The 16,202-nt window shown below is 50.4% G+C and overlaps 1 protein-coding gene across 5 annotated transcripts in view; it reads right to left on the reverse strand.

Annotated features, from left to right (window-relative positions):
• MLXIP (MLX interacting protein) overlaps positions 1–16,202 on the reverse strand; it is a 63,759-nt gene that overhangs the window by 9,652 nt on the left and 37,905 nt on the right. For 3 of the 5 annotated variants that reach the window (XM_072802400.1, XM_072802402.1, XM_072802403.1), the window contains exons 2-17: positions 11,449–11,555; positions 10,607–10,692; positions 9,139–9,228; positions 8,729–8,770; positions 8,219–8,390; positions 7,468–7,557; positions 6,985–7,029; positions 6,800–6,891; positions 5,219–5,870; positions 4,691–4,812; positions 4,422–4,575; positions 2,875–2,999; positions 2,297–2,398; positions 2,049–2,176; positions 1,661–1,784; positions 149–278 (exon numbers count right to left, since the gene is read on the reverse strand). In XM_072802400.1, the coding sequence (XP_072658501.1) occupies positions 149–278; positions 1,661–1,784; positions 2,049–2,176; positions 2,297–2,398; positions 2,875–2,999; positions 4,422–4,575; positions 4,691–4,812; positions 5,219–5,870; positions 6,800–6,891; positions 6,985–7,029; positions 7,468–7,557; positions 8,219–8,390; positions 8,729–8,770; positions 9,139–9,228; positions 10,607–10,692; positions 11,449–11,555 (2,261 nt within the window). The remainder of the gene's footprint in view (positions 1–148; positions 279–1,660; positions 1,785–2,048; positions 2,177–2,296; positions 2,399–2,874; positions 3,000–4,421; positions 4,576–4,690; positions 4,813–5,218; positions 5,871–6,799; positions 6,892–6,984; positions 7,030–7,467; positions 7,558–8,218; positions 8,391–8,728; positions 8,771–9,138; positions 9,229–10,606; positions 10,693–11,448; positions 11,556–16,202) is intronic. The other 2 variants (XM_072802401.1, XM_072802404.1) reach the window with 1 other exon arrangement.

A 16,202-nucleotide genomic window follows, 5' to 3' on the forward strand; every position in this document is an offset into this window, starting at 1 on the left:
AGTTGGCACTTCCTCCTCAGCATCATCCTCGTGCTCCCCGCACTGCTGACGTGGCTGCCTGCAGTCTACCTGCATAGGCCCTCCCCCCTCTGGGACCATCCTAAAGGATCTGGCAAGCCCCCATGGCCCCGTGCAGACTCTAACTCACTTGGCCTGAGGACAGGCAGGGAGCAGTGCTGGTCCAGCCAGGACAGCGCCGTCCGGTGCAGTTCTCCCAGGCTGCTGGTGGACACCATCCCCTTGAAGGACTCAAACAGCGGCTTGATGATGATACTGAACTGTATGGCACGTGGGTTAAAGAAAAGGCAAGAAGCAAGGAGGCAGGCCAGCGAACACGTAACCAAGGGTGGGGAGAATACAGTCCAGTTACAGGCTTGCCTGTGACTGACCTGCCCTAGGACCACCAAGTAACTGTGTATCGTTGATGAAAGAGCACAATCTAGGTAAGACGCACCCTCGTGTACCCTTGCCAGAGACAAGGACAGAGAAGTCTCCTTGGTGTGGAACAGGTCCAAGAATGACTACATGAAAGCCAATAGTCTGTATACATACTGGCAAGAACAACAGAGGCCCATGGCCAACTAAAAGGTTGAAACTATCTATCTAGAGATGAATGAAGTCTGTCCTTTGTGCTAAACATGTGCTGGCTTAGTCACATTTTGTGCAGGTCTCTCAGACCATCCTGGGCAATCAACTCTGCAGAGTCATGAGGTCCATTTTCTCTTTAATCTCAGCCACGCTCATGCCCATGGTCCCAAGCTGAGGATGATGAGGACTATGCCATTTTACCAAAGAGGTCCTGAATCATCCCAGTGGCCACCCAGCTCCATCAATGATAAGGGCGAGAGCCAAGATGAGTAAGCCAGGCAAAGCAGAGGAAATAGAGATGGTGTCTGGTCATCTCGCTCTCCAAAACCAGTCACTAGAGTGCAAACGGATAAAATCCTCTGCTCCCCAATGGTCAGCAACATGGTGAAGACATAAGGCCCATCCATCATGTGTGCAGATTGTCTGAGGCAGAGAGGTAGCTGGAAGTGGACTGATGAGGCAGGAGCTGTCCCCCACAGGGGTCCTGCTAACATATGGAAAGCTGAGCACTGGTGTGCCTTGGCCCCAGGGACAGACTCTGGTGCTCAGGTCGAAGTGCCTCAGGACAGTATCCAAAGACCATGGGGCCTAAATGCAGACAACAGCCTGCAGAGAGCTGGTTTCAAATCCTGACTCTGCCACTTAGTCATTTATGAGTCTTGGTTTCCCATCTATCCCACCGGGTGGTACTCAGCCTCCCTGTTGTTGCAAGGCCTGAGATGGCTGCCAGGATATGTTAGATTAGATCCTACCTCCCTCCTCCAGGACTGCCTCTGCAGGTGGCTTTAGCACCTTGCAAAAAAAAGCATCTTTATTTCCCAAGCACGCAGAGAGCAAAACTGGCCTGTTCTGCCTCCCGGGAAGCCCCAAGCCTGGATGGTCACCAACAACAGCCCACTTCACACCGTGGGCCAGGCTGGGCCCCTCCACCAAGGCAAACCAGTACTGCCTGTTTGATAAAATCAATGACAACCATTTATATAGAATTTTTCTAAAGCAACTAGGGTGTCAGTGTCTGTTGTTTCAGTGCACAGCTTGAGGGGTGGGAGAAGCAAAGAGAACCCAAAGATACGATCCAGAACTTCCAATTCTGTAGGGTCCGGCTCTTCACATACTCATCAAACATGTCTCTCATGTGATCAAACTGGTGCCGGGTGACAGGGACTCCCGTGGCAGGGAGCAACTGCTGGCAGGAGCTGGAACAACAGGAAGAATCAGAGGAAACGCAGAGCGGCTGACAGTGAAGCTGGACCCTGGGGCACCGAGTGCACAGGGCCAGCCGAGTGGGCCACCGAGGCAAAGAGGAGAAGGCCTCAGAAGGAGGAGGATGACAAAAGCCCAAAGTGCTACAACAGAGAGGTGGCTATTGGTGACAAGGCCACAAAGGACCCCCCCCGCCTCTGTGACACACACTTGGGAGGACGAGGCACCAGCCCTCGGCCCCACACTGCCAGCCTCACATGATAGTGGCGTTGAGCTCCTCAATCTCCTCCCGCAGCCGCCGGGCTTCCTCCTGCATCTGGCTCCGTTCCTGCTGCAGCTTGGTGATGTATTCCACGGTCTTCTGCAGTGTGATGGCATGGCTGGTCTGTAAGACGGACAGCGTGGGTCAGAGCCATGACAGCCACAGTGACCCCCGCCTGTCCACCTGGTACCAAGGCCGATACAGGAACACAACCCCCACCCCTACCCCCCAAGCATCACTCACCAGCTTGGAATTATTAGAAATCAAACTGTTGAGGGTGTCAAAGCCCATCTTGATGTTGAAGCGCCTTTTCTGCTCAGCTGAAATATGCTTCATCTGCCGGTTCTGTTGGGGAATCGACTCGTCATTGTGACACAGGGTGCACTGCAGTGCCACTCCCTGCCCTCCCAACCTGCAGCTAGAGAGTAAGTGGAAGGAGGGGCGACAGAGGAGGAACCAGGGCAGGGATGCTAGAAAACCCTACCTGCAGAATGGAGCCCCTCGGGGCCGTAGCCTCTGCTGCTGATCAGCACTTCCCAGCCACCCTCACCTCCCTCTTCCCAAGCTGGTTCTTCCAGCCGCTGCCTCCCGCTGGCTCCAGGGTTTGATGGGTTCATGGGATTGGTGCTAGTTCTGGGGCTCAGGGCCAGCCAGGAGGTGGAGGAATAGGAAGACCCAACCTAATCTCCAGATAAGCAGCAAACATCCAGGCTCCTGATGCTATGGAATACCAGCTGCCCTGATGGTCCCTTGATATTTTCCTCCTTGCCCCTCTGCCCATCTCTCCAAGGAAATCAAGACCCAAGAGAGACCTGTGATACCTTTAAAGCAGCTACATTTTTGGGGTCTGCAGATTTCCCTGAGCAGTTATTCTGGGGCGACTGGGGACTGGGGCTCTGCTCAGAAGCACATGGAGAGGCCTGCCCTGAGTTTGGGCAATCTCGACCTGTGAAGAACAGAGACTCCTCTTAGGATATGGCTGGCTGCAGCAGCTGAGACAGTGCTCACCCAGGAAGGAACCCCTGTACATCCCAAACCCTAGAAACCCATGTGGAACCTCCCACAGTGACCCCAGAGCAAAAACTGGAGAAATCCTTGCTGACATTCCAAGGAGGGTTCTATTAGGTGTGGATAAGACCTGGAGAAGGCTGGCAGGACATGGGGTAGGAACAGGGCCTGAGCTTGGCCAGCCACATGTTTTGGGGGACATGGAGAGTTTTGAGAAGAGGCCTGACTACTCACCCAGCCTAACAAGCCAGCTGGAGGCCGCCTGCGGTTTCTACAACTTCATTAAGGCTCTACTTCTTACCATACCTGCTTATTTTATTCTTTCAACTCTACATATCTGTTCTCTTGTATTTTCAATCTCACCCACTGCCACACCAGCCATGCCCTGGTCATTGGCATCTCTCAGGAGCCCCTGAGCCCCCCGGGGCCACCATGCATGCCTCCCCAGAGTGCCCCAGTACATACCTTTCTGTGGCACTGGCCATTGCCCCCCAACCCCTCTCCATTCTCTCAGCTTCCCTATTTGGCTCCAATGCCCAGGGTTCTGCAGCTCGGCAGACAGGGTAATGCTATGGTACCTGAGGCCTAACTTACACCACTGTAAAGGCATGACTGGTAACTAGTCTTTGTCTTTAGCTTTCCAGACTGGTGGCCTTATTCATCCAACCCTCCTTGACCAAAGTCTCTCTACTCTCTGATCTCTGTAGGCAGAGACTTTTCCTCCTCTGGTCTCCTGGACTGTTTAGGGAGGACAACTGTTTACATAGAGCTCCAGGAGAAGCCATGTTCTGGTTTACTTGAGACAAAAAGGCATCTTTGGTCTCCCTCACTGATGTGGCATCTGAAAGGAGGAAGCCTGGGTTCTGGTTCTACCCCCACCACCATGGGCACAGCCTCAAGCAAATCATTTATCCCTGGTTTCGTGGCTCTTCACTGGGCAAAATCAGTTCTCCCTCAACTGTCCTGCCAATGGACGGCCCATGGCATAGAAATGGGCTCAAGAGATGCAAGGTGCTTGAAAGCTAAGGGATGACCACACTGATGTGAAGATATGCCTGGGTGGCTTCCGTTTTCTGGATCAGAACTGGCAGCTCAGAGCCAGGCCTTTCTGAAGGAGGGCAGAGGGGTGTTCCCCATGCACTCTAGTTGTCTGCCATGCACATGCTTGCCACTTTTCTGCTACTGTAGATGACCTGGTACTATGCTGAGCACTGTGGGCAGGTTTATAAGACCTGACTGCACATTCTGGAAGTCCAGCCTCAATCCTGGGGAACCTCATGAGCCGTCTCCCTGATCCAGGTGTGGGCATGCTCGTTTCACTCATCAAGTCCCGACCATTCTGCCTGGAATGCGCACTCACTAGAACCCGTGGCAGGGACCTGCTCGCCCTTCACCAGGGAGTCTTGCACCGTGCTTGGAGAGAAGAGCCGAGAGACAGGGGCAGGTTGGCTGCTCGTGGTGTGGCCAAGGTCTGTCACCAGGATGCCACTGTGGAACTCCGTGACTCCAGGACCCTGAGGTAACACAGAAGAGAGAGGTCACCCCTGATCATGTCAGGTGAAGACCATCCAAGAGTAGGGCCATGCTGGGGTGGTAAGGATGCTGAGCGTCTGTCCAGGGACCCCTCACCCGGGCAATGGCAGTAGGTGTGAGGACCATATTGGACTGGGACACAGTAGAAGCCAACATCCCTTCTCTCTTCAGAGGGCCTGATGTCATAATCACTGCTTGTGGTTGTCCTGAAAAGGCAGCTACCAGAACAAGAAGGTGAGAGTGAGGCCCCCCCCAAGCTGTGGGGCACCCCAGAAGCAGCATCGACCCCTCTCCTGCTGCTAAGACATTGCCTTCCTTACCACAGGGCACAGAAAGACAAAACCACTGGGATACCTGACATTCGTTTTGCAACTTCTCCTTGAAGGGGACAGATTACAGACCCAGGAAAGATATCACCCAGATCATGCTTTTTCAAACTGGGTCGAGACTAACTTTAAAAGAACAATACAGAGTAGACAATAGACTAACTAGATCACACACATGTAGTAGACTGGAACACTTTCGTTTCACAATATGTGTGTCACAAGTCTACAAGCCTTGGAGACAGGGAAATATCCCTCGGGAAGGGAAGACTAGACTCTGGCTTCCCTCCACCTGACTCACCTGGGGCAATGCAAGCATTCTTCAATACCACGGACACAGACTCTGGTTTGGGAGCAGGCACTATTTTGGGGGGCTGCTTGGGCCTTCCCCCAGTCAAAGAGACAGGCTTGGGGTGCACAAAAGTTAAACAGGGTTGGGGAGGCCCAGCAGTTGGCGGCCGGGTAGCTGGAGGCAGTGCCAGGCCACAGGGGGACACCGAGGGTGTGGGGTGGTGGGTTGTGATGACAAGGCCCTGGCTCTGGCTGAAGGTGGTGGCAGACGCATCATGGGTGAGAGTGGCAGAGGCCGTGTGTGTGATGACGGAGGGTGACTTGCTGGCGCCAGCAAACTTCGGATGCAGGAAGGTAGGTGGAGCCGAGGGGCTCAAGGCAGTGGCAGGGGGCGGGGCTAAAGGCAGGGCAGGAGAAGTAGGTGCTGGGGCAGGGCTGGGAGACAGCAAGGGCATGGTGAACACAGGAAGGAAAGGCTGAGGGACATTCAGGGGTGGTGCAGGGGGACCGAAGTCCGTAGGCTGGATAAAGGGGTCTCCGGGCCGCGGGGCTCGTTCACAGCCCTGCCGATCCGTGGGGTCCAAGGTGGTGGCTGCAGGAGGTGCTATGAGGCTATCGGGGAGGCTCACAGTGGGGAGCGCGCTGGTTGGCAGGATGGTCTCCTGAGAAAGGAAGGACAAATGATGGATCACACAACTTGCTGTCACTTCCTGGTACGACATAACACAAGTCTAACAATGTACATTGGGCTCCTGAGCAGAACATATGGATAGAGGGATGAGGCGATGGCTCCCATCCCCATTACTGCTAATTTGGGGGGAATGGAGATATCTCTCTAGGCGTCCACAGGGGTCTTGTTTCCATTAGGGACTAAATGATAACACAGAGCTCAGACAAAATGACTGCACACTGGCCTGGGAATATCTTGTTTCTAGAGTCCAGCAGGGGTTCCCCCCCCCTGCAAAGACCCAGCCGTCTTGTGTTACAGAGCACAAGCAGCCTGGAGCACAGCTGCTCATGGGGTTCCCTCAGGACAGTTTCATGTATCAACTTCTAGAGGTCACCTCCTCCTAAAAGGGAAACGCTGTAAGGAATCAATTGTCAGGATCTCAGTCTCTATAGAAGAAATTCTTCCCAGAGCCAGATGGAAGAAGATGGGGCCAGGTTTCTGGTGTCTAACTGGATACAGGTGTCGGTCTGAGAGCCCCTAAGGGTGAAGAGCTGTGCCTCACTCAGTTCTGCAGCCCCAGCACCTGATAAACAACTTGTGTTAATTATTAAGTAAAAAGTAAAAGAAATACATGGAACTTCTTTTTATTAGCAATTCATGTTTTCCTTTGCTAATCCTCTCTTAACTGGTCAGAACAGAGCTCACTGCACACAGGTTACATGCAGCCTCAGGTAGGAGTACATGTTTATGGATAGCTCCCAACTCTTAGAGATCTATGGCTGCCTTCAAGGAGGGCTATAATAACTTCTTTACGCATTCTATGTATGCAGCACTAGATCTAGCAAGCCCTAGCACTTTGCTTATGACTGTACGGTTATTCATTAGTCTAGCCCTGGGCCCCCTCTCCCCAGCTCCTTCTACCTGAGCAGGAGGGCTGTTGGGATCTGGTGCAGGTGCTGAGACAGGAGCAGGCAGCATGGAACCAAAAATGGAGCGGCTGGAAGAGAAGAGGTCTGAAAGACAACATCAGGTGCTTTTGAGCTCTGTGTGCCCATAACATCCTTGAATTAAGATCCAAATAAATCAGGCACTGAACTCCATCTTACCCAGAGGAATGCAATGGCCAGAGGGTGTTCCCCCCTGAGGTAACTCTGCAGAAAGAGGCCCTCTGATTGGAACCGCTCATGTTGGCAACTAGTGTGGGGTCTGAAATACTCCCAAGCCTGGCGTTCCGTGGCTCTTACAAGCCCAGTTCTAACTGCAGGACACTGCTGGGAGGCAGCTGTGCTGCCAGCGCCCTCTGCTGCCTACAGGGAGAACTGCTTACGGTCCTGGGCAAACCTGAGGATCTGAGACCACAGGAGTGAGAATGGCAATTCCCTTCAGAGAGCCCTGTGGCACAAAAGCTTCCCAGACCTTGCAATTACTACCAAAAAAAAAAAAAAAAAAAAGGTAGTTCTGGAAAAATTTTAAGTCCTCCCCCCTTGCCAATTCTAACAGTTCCCTCCATGAAGGGAAGCACCAGTGTTCTTTATCTTGGGCAAATGGAGATCCAGGCAGCCACACTCTCTCTGCCCCACTGTCCTCACCCTGGAAGGGTTCGAAAGTGTCCATGAAGTCCAGATTGGGCTGCAGAGGAATCAGCCCCGGCTGGATCATGTCTGCGTTTCCCAGATGTGCTGTAAGAATCAGAAAGGAGACAGAGGAATCATTCTGCCTTCTCAATGCTGCAATAACATATAAAAGGCGTGGAATGGATTCTCCTGGCCCTGTTTACATTCTAGATTCTTCCAAGGAGAAATGCAGGCGGCTGGCTGGAATTTCTACCTTCTTGTGGGTTTGTGGCTATTCTCCACCCTCAGAAGGCAGGAAAGAGAGTTTTTATAAGAAAAGTAAAATAAGGATCAGGGAACAGACACTCCCAGGAAGCTGTGAACAGCTATGCAGAGATCCCCAGTTCTTAGTCATGGGCTCTTCTCTGAGGTGTTCACTGGATGCCTGAATGCTGCCAGGTAAAAGTCATGCCCAGAAATGTTTCTGATTTTCCTCCAGTGAGTCAGAGGCCCTGTCACTTGGCCTAGGCACAAATCCTCTGCTAAGGGGACAGTATCAGAAATACAAAATTGATTCAGGCCAAATCCCCACTGTCTTCTCACAGGGGCATCATGGGCCTGACAGCTGCCTAGGAAGGCCCCCCTACAGTTCCCACCTACTCAGTGCACGTGGCCCTCAGATGCCGGTGAGGTTAGCCAATCCTGCCCTGGGGCGCTGGGTTGAGGAGAGCTGGCAGAGAAGGAAGCCAGCTATGTGTTCAAAGTCAAGGATCTAGGGATGGGTTACCTATTTCCCGGGGGTTGGGCCAGGCCACCGGCTGGTGTGAGGAAAGCGTTGAGAAGAGGGTGTCACTGAATTCTGACATGAGCATGTCTGTGTCCAGCAGTGGGTCCTCCTCCATGGGGACCGGGGTCTTCCATCCATCCCCACGTTTGTGCCAATAAAGCATGTCATCATCCTACCACCAACAGAGGGGGAAGAAAAAATCAAAGGGGCACTAGTGAACTCAAAATTCCCAATCACTCACACAAGGCAAGTATGTTACCCTATTTTATAGAGCTGTAAGGGTTGTTGTAAAAGATGAGGTGAATGCATGAAGCAGGGAAAACTGGCCTGTTTCCTTGCCCTGCATGGCCTCCAGGTGAGAAGCAGGGCAGCCCCTCCTGGAGCTATAGAGATAGTCCATGACCTCACCACCTCCTGCTGCGGGTTTCACTGTCAGGCCACCCACATCATTGCTGTTTCTTGTCAAAGGAGGGTTCCTATGAGGTCCTCACGGCCCCCACACTCACTCACCTGAGCCAGGCTGGAAAGGTCCTCATCCTTGTGTTGCTGTAGCTGTGGAGAAAAAGGGAGACACGGTGGTCACCTGGGGTGCTGGGAGGGGAGGAGGCCCTCAGCCTCTCCTCTTGGAAGTATCCAGGCCTCTTCTCCCTGGGAGGCACATGAGGGATCCTGCTCTCTGTCATTCCTGAACCCAGGCTGGACACAGAAGAGATTTGCAACCAGTGTTTGTGGAATAACTAGCAGTGAGAGAAACTGAGACCACAGATAACGGCCAAAGTAAGCCCATCACTTGGGCTGGGCTGGAACACTGGGTTCCACAGGGGCAGTGATGGGCCAGTTGTCTGAACACAGTACTTAGAGCCTTCCCTCCCCTATGGGGGCTTCCTGAACACACCCTTCTTGAAGCCCAAACTAGATACCCTTTTCTTGAAGTAGGTTCTCCACTTGTGATATTCCCGGATCACAATCTCAATGCGGCTTTTCCAGTACTTCCCTTCAGTGGTGATGGCCTGTGAAGAGATACAGATTTGAATCAAAAGAGGGTGATTGTCAGAACTTAACCTGAAAATAAAGATTCATCTGACACTGTCAGTCAGCCCCAGGCAATCCAGCTCAGAGAACCCTACCACATGCATAGAATTTCATTTACAAAGTGTCCCACCTCTTCTGAGCTACGACTAGCCTCTACCCTAAAGATGTGCTTTTACTTCATGACCTCAGATAACCAAGCACGGTTCGGTAGCAGAGGTCAGAGAGAGTGCTCAGGTAGGGAAGAGGGAGAAGGTCCGCACCCAGGCACTGGAAAAGCCCTACAAATCACTGGGGTAGCATGGAATGCCCTTACCCAGGAGACTCTGCCACATTTTCAAAGGGTGAAATTTTAGATGGAAAGTGACTTCAAGAGGAGCTACTTCAACCTTCCCATCATGCAAGTGAGCCCCTTCTATCATATCCCTGAAGACCTCTAGTGACAAAGAAGGCACGACTGCCTCAGAGAACCTGCCTCACTTTCAGGTTTATGGCTGTTTACAGCTTTTTTTGTTTGTTTGTTTATGGCTGGAATATATTAAAGCAATTCCAAGATGTCATAAGACCCACATAATTTCACCTAAAAGTACTTCATTGTGTGTCTGACAGTGAAGAATCTTCACAATGAGCAATACAGTATTATCACCAGACCTACCAAATTGGTATTTCTTAATATTATCCAATACTGGATCACATTCCATTGCAAAGGGTCTTTCATTGGGTTACTTTCTAATTGTTTCCCCTTTTATTCTAACAGTGAGACATGGTTGGATAACATTAAAACAATGCAGAAGGGCATAAAGGGTACCTGCCTCACTCTAATTACCCTCCCCCAAGGTACAGGTACAAATAAAGGATTCTGTATATCCTTCTAGACTTTTCCTACACGCATATAATTACATAAATACACACTTTAAAAAATTAACATAAAGTTGCTAAAATACTGCTGCACAACTTGCTTTTTTTTCATTTACTATTTCTTCAGCATCTTTCCATCTCAGTATATAAAGATCTTGAGGTCATTCTTTACCTGTTAAAGACTTCTGCCTTGTAAAGAGCCCAGATGGCCTTCCTGCTGACTTCCAGAGAGATACCAATGTTAAGAGACAGAGAAGAGTAAGCCCCAATGGGAGAACCCCTCAGTCTTTGAGTCAGCCCAGCCTGAGAAGAGGGGAGCCTCTGTAGGCTTTCACATCCTGATCCTTGCAAGGTCACCATGGTTGCCAGCACAGCACAGCCAGACCTTCTCCCTGTGCCCCTTACTCCCCCTGCAGGAGCTAACCGCTATTCCCAGCCCTGAGAGAGTCACTTCTCCCTAGGCAGATCCTTTCCAGTTACTGATGGTCACGAGCCAAGTACCTCTGGCCTGCGATGCTCATCTACTTCCACAGAGCCATCTAGTGGAGTGACGAAGTGGCACACAGGATTCTTGCGCTTCTCCAAATCTGGGCAGAGAAAAGATGAGACATCATCACTATGACCAAGACCCTGAAGGAGTCTCTAGCCCCTCAGTCCACATCTCCCTCAGGGTGGGACCCTCCCAAGTGTTCTTTCCTTCTCCTTCCCTTGAAAATGAGATTTCAGAGAATAAAGGAAAAGAATCTGTCAGTAGTCAGTAGCTCATCAGTAAGAAAGGAGTCGCTTATCAAGAGAAACATCAGCCTAACCTAAGCATTCCCCAAGCATGTTGACCTCCTGCAAAGCTCACCAGATCTACTGGCACAAAGCTAGCTAGAGATAGAATAAGGCCTGGGTCTGCATCTTCTTTGACCTGCTGAAAATAGGAACTGTTCCTTGACTCTTCAAATGTCACCTCTCTGCTACAACCTCCTTGACTCTCCTGAAAAGAACTAACCCCTCTGTCCTCCTCTGCCTTTACAACACTGAGCCCAAGCGTCCAACCTAATAGTGAGCATATTATGCTATGAGCACCTGGCTAACACATCTGTCTCCTGCAGATTATGGGCAACAACACGACACAGACCACGTGACTGATCCCCTGTGCCTGACACCTGAGAAGTATCCAGTTCATTAGGATCTGGGCTTGATTTCCTACTGCTGCAGATAGTCCAAGAGAGGCTTCCTTTTGAGGCATAATGTTTGATAAGTGGGCTCTGGGGGCCCAAGTGCAAAGGCCTCCAGGTGGTAGAACCTTGGGGTCCCTGCAGTTCCCTCCTGCCAGAAGCCCATATAGGACTCACACTGCATATACCACGCCCGCCAGATGGCATTATTAAGCCGGATCTTGTCTCTCCACTGGAGCTTCAGGCCCTTGAAATTCTTCCACTTTGGAGACACCAACTTCCCACTGAAAGGTAAGACAAAGAGGGAAACTTAGTGGTTCCTCTGAAAATGAAATGAAATTAAAAAGCGCCACCCACTCACTCCAGGCCTCAAAATTCTGGATTAATCCATCACAAGCCATAGGCTAGGCTTAATAGAAGACACAAATCACTTTGGGATTTCTTCAAAGTGATCCACAGTAGGGAAGGGGGGAGGTGGGAATAGTGGTGGTATCAGCTCAGAGGGGACAAGACTGGCCACAGGCTGGTAAGTGTTGGAGTGAGACAACAGCATACAGGTTCACTATCAGTCTATCAACTTTGACTTGTCTTTTAAATACTCCATAATTAATGGGACCCTGGGTGGCTCAGTGGTTGAGTGTCTGCCTTCCGCTCAGGGCATGACACGCCTCCTCTGATGATCATGGCATGATCATGCCTCCTCTGCATGATCACGGGGTGTCAGGATTGAGTCCCAAGTCGGGCTCCTTGCAGGGAGCCTGCTTCTCTCTGCCTCTGTCTCTGCCCCTACCCTCTCTGTCTCTCATGAATAAATAAATAAAATCTAAAGATTTTAGATCCCAGAACTTGGGGATCACTCCCTGAACTGAAGGCAGATGCTCAACTGCTGAGCCACCTAGGCATCCCAATAAAATCTTTTTAAAGAGTCCATAATCAGGGCAGCCCGGGTGGCTCAGCGGTTTAGTGCCACCTTCAGCCCAGGGTGTGGTCCTGGAGACCTGGGATCAAGTCCCACATCGGGCTCCCTGCATGGAGCCTGCTTCTCCCTCTGCTTGTCTCTGCACCTCTCTCTCTCTGTCTCTCATGAATAAATAAATAAAATCTTTTTAAAAAAAATTCCATAATTAAAGTTAAAAATCTTCTGATTTTTCAATATATCAAGTCATCACATTGTACACCTTACTTCAATCTATGCAATGCTGTATGTCAGTTACAACCCAATAAAGTGGGGACGGGGGCCAAGGCAGGAAGAAAAAAGAGAAATCTGCTGGCAAATGAATGAAAGCCAAGCTCCTGGGATCCCTGGGTGGCGGAGCCGTTTAGCGCCTGCCTTTGGCCCAGGGCGTGATCCTGGAGATCCGGGATCGAATCCCATGTCGGGCTCCCGGTGCATGGAGCCTGCTTCTCCCTCTGCCTGTGTCTCTGCCTCTCTCTCTCTCTCTCACTGTGTGCCTATCATATATAAATAATAAAAAAAAAAAAATTAAAAAAAAAAAGAAAGAAAGCCAAGCTCCACCTCCTCTGCCACCAGTCCCCAAGAAGCACTTAGAATATGGGCACACAAATATCCCACTGGCCTTCAAGCCTGTGGGGCCCTCTCTTGCCCCCAGACCTGTGCACACATGGTCCTCATGATCAGGGAGCTCCTTCTGCCATCTACTCCAATACAATCTCCTCTGTGCTGGCACTGGCCTCACCTTTGCTGATGACTCCTTCAGGGTCCCTGAGCACCAATCAAACTCAAAGGTGGCACTCACATAGAGCGGTGCCCACAACCAAACCTCCATGCAGTACCCTGCAGCTTGCTGAGGGGAGGGCCCATCAGGTATCACCTTAAGTACCCAGCATAGACCCTGGTATATAGCAGGGCCTTGGATTAATTCTTCTGTGGATGAGTTAAGGAGTCCTTGCACATCAAGCTAACAGCAGCAGATGAGGAACACTTCCCAGTGGCACAGCCTTCTCAGACAGTTTAGTTTTCTAAGTGTGTGTCAGAAGCCACCTCTGGGCAGTTGGCCCAGGCCTTCCCTTTTTCAGAAGGCTTGAGATGGGCAAGGCATGATCTTTAGTCTATACCCTAGGGGTTCTGGTGGTTCTACCTGACTGTGAGCCCTGGCTCTGCCTCTTCTGCAAACCCACTCAGAAATCTCGTGAGGAACAGCAATGGGGTTTCCAAAGATAGTATCCAAGCAGTAAATCCTACCTAAACCTGAGAATCTGGGTTAAAAAGCAAAACCCCTGGCTGTGGACCTGGCAAAGACCTCGTGCCTCTCCCACCTAACTCAGTGAGCCAGGCTTTGAAGCACACAGGCCAGAAGGCCATGGTCCCCAGAGAGAAAATGTCATAGGACGCCCTTACAGAATCTGAGGAACAGACAGAGGGTTGGATGCTTCCAACCTGTCAGATACTTTCCTTGCCATTTCTTCCCAGTCCAAAGGTACTCCTAACCCACCTCTAAGTGGTCCACTTTCACTTAGGTTCAGTGGCCAGCAGCTAGCACCCAGGTCTTGAGCTTCTGCTGTAGTGGGCAGTTTTTGCAGGCAGGTAACTTGTTTGACACACCAGCTTCCTGGGTAAACTCAAGATGATACCGTCTCCTCCAGAGTGTTTTAATAAGGATTAAATGAGAGACAGTGTTGTGTGTATGTACATATACACTTAGACACATACAACTGGTAAACCCTACAGCAAAATGTTATTCATAACCACCTCAATTATCTGGATTTAAGTTATTAAGTGAAAGCCCGGAGTTTTCACAGCTCCTGACTTGAGAAGTCCTTTCTTTTGTGTTTGTCCCTACTGTGATGCAGTTCTTCCTTCTCCACAAGAGGAAAAAGGTGACGCCCACAGTCCCACCCTTGATACCAGTGAACAAAGACCTGGTCAGAGGTCTAAGTGCTTTAAAGGCAGGCACTGGGTCTCACTCACTCATTGGACAAGGGATGAATGCTACAAATGGAGGACAGGAACAGAAGGGGCACATGAGGTCCTACCCCTTTGGAGCATATCAGGTGCTGAGGGGTCACAAGGAAGAGCAGATGGCTGTGGGAGCATAAAGTCGCATAACCAAGCCAGTCTGAATAGTCAGGAGAGGCTTTCTGGAGGAGATGACATCTCGGGTACCATCTGGAGGATAAGGAAACTGGGTTCAACCCCGAGATAGGGCGTGGTCCTTGCTGCTCTTCTGCCTGCCTGTGATGGCCCTGAGGTGAGCAACAACACGCCTGGTCAAGAGCTCCTTCCTGCATGAGGCCGGTGGGAGGTGTGTGGGGTGATTTATGCCAGGCTGGAGAGCAGAGCACACAGCACACAGATCAGGTGCCACAGCTTGGCAAAACCAACCCTCTTTCCCCTCCTCTGCAAGACCTCCCAGCAACTTGGAAGGTGGTTCCAGGAAACAAAACAAAACAGAACAAAAAACTGTCCCTGTTTTTACCTCCTTAAGGGGAAAAAAACACTTTTTCTGTAATTGATAGCTTCCTCATGCTGAAGCCAGGATTCAAAGGCCGCTTTCTCTGTGGCATCCTGAGGAGGTGTTCGCCACCTCCAGAGATGGCAGCGGAGGACAGAAGTACAAGGGCTGCAGTGGGAACAAGGACCCTGGGGAAGAGAACAACCTTTGGTGTCCTGCAGTGTTCTGTTGAGAACTGACTGTTGCACTTAACTACAAACCGAACCTCACCCCTGCTTTGTTAAGAAAAAAAAAAAAGTGGCTGATGTGTGCAGAAGGCCATCTTCTCAAAGACATCAGATGACACTGGATCTTCAATTACATACAATGAAGAGGTGGGAAGATGCAAAGAGAGCTCAAACCCTGCGGGCAAGAAACCAAACTGGACAGAGGGCAGTTTGGGGTTCTCCTTTTCTTCCTCTTCGCTTGCTGAAATAGCTCGCTTTTCCTTGATGTTTGTCAAATTTGGTCAAACCTCAGCACAAATACATAGGAGTTCAGAATATACAACTGGTTCCACATCATCGTCTCAGATTCCTGTAATACCTCCACAGTCAACAGGTGGTGCTCAACCAACACAAAGAAGTGAGTCCAGGGGATCCCTGGGTGGCTCAGCGGTTTAGCACCTGCCTTTGGCCTGGGCGCAATCCTGGAGTCCCAGGATCAAGTCCCACGTCAGGCTCCCGGCATGGAGCCTGCTTCTCCCTCCTCCTATGTCTCTGCCTCTCTGTCTCTCTGTCTCTCTCTCTCTGTCTCTCATAAATAAATAAATAAATCTTTTTAAAAAAAAGATTAAAAAAAAAAAGAAGTGAGTCCCAAACCAAAACCTAAAACACCCACGAAAGTAGAGACAGTGAAAGAGCAACTAGGATGTTATGGTGATTGACCACCCCTTGCCCACAGAAATTTCAAGACAAGATATGAAGCAGCACATACAGTTCTATACATATATCAAGGTACTACAAAGGAAAAAGGAATCCATAGACACATTTTTAGAAAAATGTGGGGGAAAAAAAAAAAAAGAAAAAAGAAAAATGTGGGGATACATTTCTTTTTTTTTTTTTTTTTAAGATTTTTATTTATTCACGAGAGACACACACACAGAGAGGCAGAGACACAGAGGGAGAACAGGCTCCTCCTCACAAGGAGCTCATTGTGGGACTCGATTCCCAGACCTGGGATCATGCTATAAGCTGAAGGCAGGCGCTCAACTGCTGAGCCACCCAGGCATCCCTGAGGATAAATTAATCTTTAAGTTTCTTCACTGATAGGCTTCTCAGAGCCTTTGGTGCACTGATGTCACTGTCAATCTTCAAGGAGGGGACAGGAGACATTCCTTATGCAGACATCCACAGACCAAACCTGGACTGGATCCTTTTCATGGGGGATACCCAATGTCTAGTTTGCCAGGGAACCTACTAGGAAGGGCTGCTCTATACACTTCTAAAAGGGAACGTGCAGCTCCTTGACAGAGCTCTC

The sequence above is a fragment of the Canis lupus genome, chromosome 27 (genome assembly GCF_048164855.1).
Source record: "Canis lupus baileyi chromosome 27, mCanLup2.hap1, whole genome shotgun sequence".
Classification (NCBI taxonomy): domain Eukaryota; kingdom Metazoa; phylum Chordata; class Mammalia; order Carnivora; family Canidae; genus Canis; species Canis lupus.